The sequence below is a fragment of the Homarus americanus genome, unplaced genomic scaffold (genome assembly GCF_018991925.1).
Source record: "Homarus americanus isolate GMGI-L3 unplaced genomic scaffold, GMGI_Hamer_2.0 scaffold49213, whole genome shotgun sequence".
Taxonomy (NCBI): Eukaryota; Metazoa; Arthropoda; class Malacostraca; order Decapoda; family Nephropidae; genus Homarus; species Homarus americanus.
Genome location: NW_024756908.1, coordinates 1 through 10,000, shown reverse-complemented (window position 1 = coordinate 10,000; position 10,000 = coordinate 1). Strand labels below are relative to the sequence as shown.

Sequence of the window (10,000 nt, the reverse complement as noted above, 5' to 3'; positions counted from 1 at the left end):
ATCATTCCTCTTCACAAACAACATATGAAAGGAGAGAGAGAGACTAATAAAGAAGAATGGCAAGGTGTGAGGAGTGCATGGCGCTGCCCGCATGACTGGGAGTGCATGGGAGCGTGGGAAAGTGTGTGGTGGGCTCTCCGGGCGGGGCTGGTGTGATGCCCTGCATACACAATGTCGCCGCTTCCTTCAGGTACAACAACACCTGCTGCTGTATCTTACCAGCGTCTTACTTATTATTACAGACGTGAGAGCAGCACGAGTGTTGCATCTTAGTACAACTTGCAAACATCTTCATATTCGGGTTTCTTAAAAAAATATAAGAATCATCGTAAAATGGCAGCAGAGGAGGAGGGGGGGGGGAGGAACCAGCTCCCACTGCCCCGAGCACGCATGCAATTGCCACGTTCAGGTTGTTGCTCATCACCACCACAACTCTTGCACTCATGGGAACTAACAAACTCCATATTAATAAACAACTCGACCCTGACTTAACGTATCGCATTAACTAAAAACGGTAAAATAAGTTAGTTTTTTTTTTAATTGACACGCGCCATTCAATAAAGTATTAAATAATAAACAGGTACGGTACAAGTGGGTTTTTTTTCAAGAAACTTCAAGCCACACGGGGCAGGTCACTTTCCTGGTGTATAAGACCCATTCCGCCCCGCCAACCACCCTTTCACGTTAAATTGGTTAGTTTACTTGCTTTCTTAACACAGGAAATGAATTTCTCACACAGAGGCGGCGAGAAGCGATAGTGGAAGAGGGTGGAAAACACGGATGATGGAGGGAGAGACGGGAGGAGAATAACAAAACGGTAAACAATAAAGAGAAAGACTCAAATAGGAAGAATAATGATGGAAAGGTGAAGGACAGACGAAGATATATATATACTAAACCAGGGAGAGAATACAGGAGGAATAAACCAGGGAGAAGATACAGGGAGAATAAACCAGGAAGATACAGGAGGAATAGAGAAGATACAGGAGGAAGAATATAAACCAGGAAGATACAGGAGTGAATAAACCAGAGAAGATACAGGAGGGAATAAACCAGGAGAAGATACAGGGAGAGAATAAACCAGGAGAAGATACAGGAGGAATAAACCAGAGGAGGGATAAACAGGGAGGAATAAACCAGGGAGAAGATATAGGAGGAATAAACCAGGAGAAGATACAGGAGGAATAAAACAGGGAGAAGAGAGGGAATAAACAAGGGAGAAAGATAGGGAGGAATAAACCAGAAGAAAGAATACCAGGAGAAGATGGAGAATAAACCAGGGAGAAGATACAGGGAGGAATAAACAGGGAGAAGACAGGAGGAAGGAGAAGATACAGGGAGGAATAAACCAGGGAGAAGATACAGGAGGGATAAACCAGGGAGAGATACAAGGGAATACAGGGAGGAATAAACCAGGAGAAGATACAGGGAGGAATAAACCAGGGGAGAAGATACAGGGCGGAATAAACAAGGGGAGAAGATGTCAGGAAGGAATAAGGAGAAGATGTAGGAAGGAATAAAACCAGGGAGAAGATACAGGAGGAATAAACCAGGGAGAAGATACAGGGAGGAATAAACAGGAGAAGATACAGGGAGGAATAAACCAGGGAGAAGATACAGGAGGAATAACCAGGGAGAAAGATGAGGAATAAACCAGGAGAAGATACAGGAGGAATAAACCAGGAGAAGAGGAGGGGAGAAGATGAGGAGGAATAAACCAGGAGAAGATACAGGGAGGAATAAACAGGGGGAATAAACGGGGGAGGAATAAACCCGAAGAAGATACAGGGAGGAATAAACCAAGAGGGAGATAAACCAGGGAGAAAACCAGGGAGAGAAGATACAGGGAGGAATAAACCAGGGAGAAGATGACAGGGAGGAATAAACCAGGAGAAGATACAGGGAGGAATAAAACCAGGGAGAAGAGGAGGGCCAGGGAGAAGATACAGGGAGGAATAAACCAGGGAGAAGATACAGAGAGGGATAAACCAGGGAGAAGATACAGGGAGGAATAAACCAGGGAGAAGATACAGGGAGGAATAAACCAGGGAGAAGATACAGGGAGGATAAACCAGGGAGAAGATACAGGGAGGAATAAACCAGGGAGAAGATACAGGGAGGAATAAACCAGGGAGAAGAGGCAGCCATACAAAGAGCACTCAAGAGACAAGTACAGGCGGCCCATCACCTCGTGTGTGAATATGATCAAAACTAATAAAGGAAACTACAAACAAAAAGGAAGTTGCCAAAACAAAAACTAGAACCACCTTCCTCGAGTCTGGCACAAAACTACCCCACGCCTACCCTCTCCACACCCGCTATGATGATGTGTCTGAGCTGGGGGTTACCTAGGGCAGGTCTGAGGCTTAGGGAGTGGGAAGTCTATACACAACCGTTCATGTCACAGTTCAGTGTATGCTAACGCTCCTCATGACCACCAAGACGGAGGTGGGGTAGGGGGTCACAAAGGAGGGGAGGTGGTTGGTAAGTCTTAGTGTGTGGGGCGAGAGAGGCGAGTGTGAACGGGTGGTGGGTTACAGCCTTCTACAGCCATGGGAAACTTGGGAACACAACGTCCCGGAGTGGCCAGTTCTCTCAGGGCGAATGAACTGAGCAATCCACGAAATATTAATGATCATTTTTCGCCACCGGACGAATATTTATCCAAGACTAATGTTGGAATCTTTTGAAGACTGATATAGTGTGTTATGATCCTGGCCGTAGCAGAGGAATGTCTACCTCAACTCCAGCATAACACAAGTACTAGTTGGCTCTTGGTGCAGTGAGGTGAATCGGAGCGCCAGGGACCAACACACACACCAAGAAGTTGTGTGCGTGTAGTGGTGAGCGTCCTAATGAAGGACGGCTGTCTCTTGTTCCTACCACGGCTGAGCTAACTACTGGAGCCACACTTCCTTTATTTCCCTAAATGTTCTCGACTGTCCATATGCTACTGCTGACCATCACCGCCCACCCCGGTAACACACACTCATCAGCCTTCATCTGTATAGCACCATTGTTTACGGTACAGTGTAACAATATTTATTCGAACAGCAAATTGATAATATGATTATACCAAACGGTGAACATTATAATTGTTGGACGATTGAGGCAGGTGGCGGCATTCGGCAACTGTGTGGTGTTCCTAGGGGCGGGTATCCTACAGAGCCTGGGGGCCTGAGCGCGTCCCGTGCAGCCCTGGGCGACCGCTAATATCCTGCCAGTCCCCACCCAGCTAATAGCTCTTAGTAAGCTCCTCTTGATACACAATTTTTAGTTTCCACCACAAATCTTTAAATACTACGCGTGTATCCCAGCAGCGACTCGCTTATATATCGTGTATAATAACGTGTGTTAACACTATACTGTACGTTATATATACTATTATGGTTAGAAGGATAATGCTGGGTGGTGTTTATAGGATGTGACCGCCGCCTACTTCAAGTAACACTCGTCAGGCCAACAGCTGCCTCTACCTTACACACACACGCGGTCCACGGAGCTCCTCCGGTTCCCACGTGAACACTTTACTAATATGGCCGGTAAAGGCGAAAGAAGACATTGCAATGCGTAGCGGTGAATTGTGAAACATTTACGAGTCAAAAGGAACCGGATATTGTGTTCCTCCTCCTCCCTCCCCTCCGTTTCTTCCCTTCCTCCCACCCACCCTTCCCTCCATCTGTTCAGTATTTTTATTAGCCATTGTTAGGAGTCACATCTGTTTCGTACATACATTCTCAACATTAATCATATTTCCCATTACAAATTTGCTCGTCAATATTATTAGAAACTTGAACGTGTTGCACTGTGATAGGTTTATATACAATATTGTAAACGAGTCACTAGGATCAATAGTTGACTACGCACTACTTACTGTTATCATCTCTGACAATACCTATGATGGTTAGCCACGGTTTTAAAGTTTAACCATGATATAGAGACCATGATAGAGACACCTTTTATCTGATAGTAGTCGAGGAGCCGCACACACAGGGAGGGTATGGTGTACAGCCGCCTACTAACAGAGGTGGCCAGTAAAGCCATCATTACCCCCAATATCACCAAGTTGTGTTTGTTAACGTGTTTTTTCAACGACCTTAACAATTGTTCTCAAATATATTATCACAACTAGGATACTGACAGCCTTGTACACTTATAAAGTAATTCTCAACCTAAGTTACACTACGGTATTGTATATGAAACTAAATGAACAATAAAAGATTATATTGTTAACGAATAGATCAAGGAAACTAAACTAGAAGTAATAACCAGAAGACCAGGCTAGGAACTGTCCACACCATCAATGGAGGAAACTTTAACAGCAAACGATATAATCCAACTTTTCCTTACAAGACACAAAAGGTGTATTTATCACTTTAAGAAGACGATAATAACAGAGTGGAAAAGTGCCATAGTGTTTGGTTAAGATACCCGTTAAGAAACACCAGTAGACTTGTTTCATTTTGGTATGTTCACTCGGATACCCGTATCGCCATAAATAAATATCTACCATGATTTTGTAAAAGTTGGGCCTAAATTAGCTACGTGAGACACACCACCACTCTACAACCCCACACAAACACTGCCCAGTATATACGGGACTGCCCAGTATGTGCCAATAGGTCCGCTGCAGATTCATCCATTCTTATGTTATAAGCTACTAACGTAACGTGACGTAAACAATGAAATACCTAGTAAGAATATAAAAATAACCTAGCCGCCATCACTGACAACTTAGTCTAGGCCTATCACCCCCTCCCTCCCTAGGTCTGTCTATAACAACCTAAGACCTAGTGTGAACTACTATTACTAATATAATCTGAGCACCAAAACCCGACATTAACGCACGCTTGAAAAATATATCTTAACGAACTTCTTATTCCTCATAATTCTACAAACTTATAAACACAACTTTTACTGATGTGTGGCTTGGCAATAGTTAACACCTCATGACTTACCACACGAAAGATGAAACACGAAATAATCACTTAAAAAGTATGAATTAGTTAAAACATATAATTTACTTAACGTGAATGACTGGATAAAACCCGAAACAATTACCGGTACTTGTCACACGAATGATTTACTTAATACATGATTGACGGACTAAGCACGAAAGTTCCTTAACACACAAGTCTCACTTAACACAAAAGTTACTTAACATGTAAGTTACTTAACACGTATTTCATGTAAGTTACTTAACACGTATGTCTCACTTAACACGTAAGTTACTTAACACGTAAGTTACTTAACACGTATGTCTCACTTAACATGTAAGTTATTTAACACGTATGTCTCACATAAAATGTAAGTTACTTAACACGCATCTCACAAAATGTAAGTTACTTCACACGTACTTAACACGTAAGTTACTTAACACGTAAGTTACTTAACACGTATGTCTCACTTAACACGTAAGTTACTTAACACGTATGTCTCACTAACATGCAAGTTACTTAACACACACAACTTTGAAACTTAGATAACGTCCGGAATTTTCCGCCAAATAACTACATGGACTGGAATGAGAAATGATCGGAGGAAATGTACAAATAACTTAGAAATATTTAATCAGAGGAAACGTTCAAGTAACTTAGAAATGATGCAACTTAGAAATGATGCGAGGAAATTGTACAATATATAAATGAACATGAGGTAACTTAACAATGAACGAAGAAAAAGCCTAGTGTAATACTCAATCATAAATAGTGTACTTACCGACATACGAGGCTGTGCCGTTGGGGTGTTCATGCCAAGCTTCTATGATCAGTGAAAAGGTTCCCTGTTGAGAAGAAAACAAATCCCACCTTTAGCTTTCCGTTACCATCATCACTTGTTCACAACACCTTATATATATATATACATACACACCTCTTTTTTTTTTCATTTGCGATTTTACGAACGGAATATTTCAAGTCCATCAAAAATCCCAAAGTGCCTCGACGTGTTCAGATAACGGGTATAATTATTTATTCTAACGGTAATTGTTTTTTCTAAAATAAATTATATATACTTTTCTGGATATTTGTACTTCTTTTTTCAATGAATAGCCAGAGCTTCACTACCTCAGTAAGGCACTTGTGAACGGCAAGATGCACTCAGTCTATTTATGGGTTTACAACACAACACAGCCAAACCCTCAGTGTAGGAAGGTCGCGTCGTAAAAACATTATATTTTCCTGCTCACAACACTACCACTGTGCTCTACCAGTTTACAATAGGCCTAATTCTTCACTTTACTTTTCAATAGGCCTAATACATCACTAACACTCAACATATTGCCTTTTATTAGGTATTTTCTAATTAATTTATTGGTTTTCATGGTAAAATGTTCACACAGATCTATGTTCACTTGTCTTGCTGATTGAGGTTAACTCACAACACGAGGTATATCTTATTTCATATATGTTTATATATAATTTAAACACGATTTCACTTATAAATTTTATGAAAATTTATCCACATTTTATTTCTTCGCCAACAACCATTTGATCTGAGGAAGTTGATGTTAGTCACATTACAGTTGGAAAACATTATCACTGGTAAGTAAATAATGGAAGAGCAGACCGTGGGAACTGAGGCTGCAGGTTAACTTTTACACCACACACACGTTACGATTAAAAGATTCTTGTTGAGGCGGCAGTAAAAACTGGCCCGACCACTGCTGATGCTGGCTGGCTGGCCAGGGCAAGCTTTCTGCCCACCTCTCGCACACACACTCGCTCGCATCTTCTTTGCGTTGGTCCTCACAAAAACTGCGCTAATCCTTTGTCACTATATATATACACTTTCAAGGCGAATTTGATCTGACTTGTGGGGGCCTCGGATTCTTGGCGCCCACAATAACACATTAATTTATTTTTCTTATTAACTGAGACACTGTTTCGGTATTTTAGGAACACTTAACACTTTACACTCACTGTAGCTTCTCACTTGTACACATCTTAGCACTTTGGGATTTATGATAGCGAATATTCCACCTATACAGCAACACTTCGTTTCTTACCTGCCACGACGCCAACTGAAATCTCACAGGATTCACAAATCCATCCAAGTCGGCTTTTGAGAAATCCACTTCGTTCTCGCCCAAGATGGGCGTCACTGCCTCCCCAAAAGTACATGGGGACTTTGGGTCGATCACCTCCTGGTACACTTTAAGACACACACGGAACTTGGTTCTACAAGTACCACTACACTGTCCCTCTGAGTCTCTGTACCCGTTACAACAGTGACCCTCTGTGTCCCGTCCATACTGGTTCACAAACTTGTTGAGTCTTAGCTCAAACACGGCGTTGGCGGAGGTCTGCAACACAATGATAGTACGTCATTATTAACTGTTATACAAGAAAATATCATTAACATGTGTACATCACTAAGCGGCAGCTCTGCCGGCAATATTTTGACTATGTCCAAAAAATTTTAAGTTAACTTGTAGATTAAAAAGTAAGAATCCTCTTACGCTTACCTTTGATATACATGTCGAGATGGTGACCATGGCCAGTGCGATGACCACAGGTTGTGTTAGCCACCGCATGGCTGGCTGATAAGAGTGACGAGGAGCGTGTTACTGGTGCGAAGGACAGCGCACGGCACACCCTCTACGTGCTACAGATCGTGACAGACTGACGAGGCAGGCAAACGTTCCCCCACCGCTCGCCGGCCTCAAGCTCCGCCCACCACCGACCTGCACACAATAACACTCATCTTAACTCCTCCCTCCTGTACTCCTGTATACTTCTTACTTTACATGTATTTATATTAACTACTAAAATTAGATACATTACAAGAAAATTGCATCAACCACTTGAAGACACGTGCAGTGTTTGTTTACTATGAGAGTTGGAACAGTAGCAGGACGATAAGCGTCTGGGAGTGTTAGTTAGTGGACCCACCGCTAGAGGTCACCAACAGACAGTGAATAACATTAATACTCCTCTCACAACAACACCTTAATATATATTGGTATTTAACCTTAAATTAACAATGTCCTGCCAAGATATCAAACTGGGAATAAAAAAACACCCTGAAACTGTAATTAGTATGGAGTTAAAGGAAGGGTATGTTGGGCTCAGTGGTGGTGTGTGTTGCTGTTACTGTTCCTTATATTATGTCATCACAGGAACATCATTAAGATATAATTACTGAAAAATACATAAATATAATTAATAGATAGCGGTTGTTATGTGAAAAATACTAATGTGAATATAATAAAAAATCGTTTTAACCTAATCTAACCTTTATTAAGTCTATTTATATGAGAATACATACATTCTACAGTATAATATGTGGAAACTGTATCAGCAGGTGGTGATCAGGCTTCACCTAGTCTCATTACGGAACACTTGCGACGTGTGTGTGTTTGTAAACGTTTTATAATATTTTGTTTTTCTTTGGTCGGTAAACAAACTATCTATCTATCTATCTATCTATCTATCTATCTATCTATCTACAAAGCACAATTACATTAATGGCAATTGACACACATCTCAAATTAGGCTTTTAAGCGACTGTAGTATTTAAATGGTTATCCTAAATGTTTGTGTATATAGACAATAAAATATCTCTTCTCAATGTTGTGCTAATATTTAATTGATGCTTATAAGGAGCTTAATAAGTGTGGGTATGGTCAAGACAACGTCGTGTAGTAGTAGTAGTAGTAGTAGCCAACATGATGCCACATTTCTTAAAACATTATATATTTTAACTAACACAACTACCGCCTCTTGTGTTGGTCAATGTCCACACCAGCATGTAATGGTTTAATAAGTCACCAGTTATATGTTTAATATCGATGTAGTTTCGTCGTGAACAGCATCATAGCGAAATGTCCACGTATAGAGACGACACCTAGAAAATGGGGGAAGCGTCGTCACTGCCACCCCCATTGTGAAGTATTTAACTTTCTATTAAGAACTAAGTAGAAATATCACCGTTGTAGTTCTAATATATCACAATTATATATAAAATCACTACTAAAGCTACAATAATCGTCAATGGTGTATAAGTAAGGTAGATTTAGTGGTACGAAGATAATATTATCGTGGTATTTGGTAGTGGAGGAGAGTGTGGGGGGGATGAACAGCTGCGAATGGCCACCTGCGCTCCCCCACCCCCCACCCGCGCGTGACGGCCACACCTGACAGAGACGTAACCCTCACTACCCACCACCGCCCGGGACCTTCCTTGGGGATTTACATATGATGAACTGAGGTGAGTGTGTGTGTGAGCATCTACCGCCTCGCACGCACTCTGATGTAATAGTTAATAGATAGATAGAATACCTACCTACATACATACCTACCTACATACATACCTACCTACATACATACATACATACATACATACATACATACATACATACATACATAGGAAGATAATATAGATCAATAGATATTCAATAAAGCAGTCACAGTTGTTTACAATGGTTGAGGTAACAATGGGGAAATATCGGTGTAGAGATCGGGTGAACAACACTGTACTCCTGTGGCCACAAGTAACCTTCTGTGTTGTGGGATCACCTAGATAATAAATACCTTTGATTATTTCATCTGATTAACCTAACTTAAAACTTAACCTCAGCTAATTTAAACTAATACGAGTCTAATTTAACCTAACATTAACTTAATCGAACCTCATCTACTTTAACGTCATTTACCACTAACCAAACCTAACCTAAACTAATTCAAGCAACACATCAACCTAACCTAACCTAACCTAACCTAACCTAAACTAATTCAAGCAACACATCAACCTAACCTAACCTAACCTAACCTAACCTAAACTAATTTAAGCAACACATCAACCTAACCTAACCTAACCTAACCCAACCTAGTCCAGGTAACGTTATATTTCTGCTTTGATATAATTAATGTCAAAATTCACTAATAGTCATCTTAAAGACATATTTCTTCTTGCTAAGTTTTCTGTGTATGTGTGTGTGTGTGTGTGTGAGTGTGTGTGTGTGTGTGTGTGTGTGTGTGTGTGTGTGCTTGTTTGTGTC

At 41.0% G+C, this 10,000-nt stretch overlaps 1 protein-coding gene across 2 annotated transcripts in view; it reads right to left on the bottom strand.

Moving 5' to 3' along the window:
- The window catches only part of LOC121857065 (delta-like protein B), a 16,766-nt gene extending 9,086 nt beyond the window's left edge, over positions 1 to 7,680 (bottom strand). For both annotated transcript variants that reach the window (XR_006087102.1, XM_042352921.1), the window contains exons 1-3: positions 7,466 to 7,680; positions 7,007 to 7,303; positions 5,719 to 5,782 (exon numbers count right to left, since the gene is read on the bottom strand). Coding sequence is in view for 1 of the 2 variants with exons in the window: in XM_042352921.1 (XP_042208855.1) it covers positions 5,719 to 5,782; positions 7,007 to 7,303; positions 7,466 to 7,534 (430 nt within the window). In the remaining variant the exon portion in view is untranslated. The remainder of the gene's footprint in view (positions 1 to 5,718; positions 5,783 to 7,006; positions 7,304 to 7,465) is intronic.
- Positions 7,681 to 10,000: the final 2,320 nt, after the last annotated feature.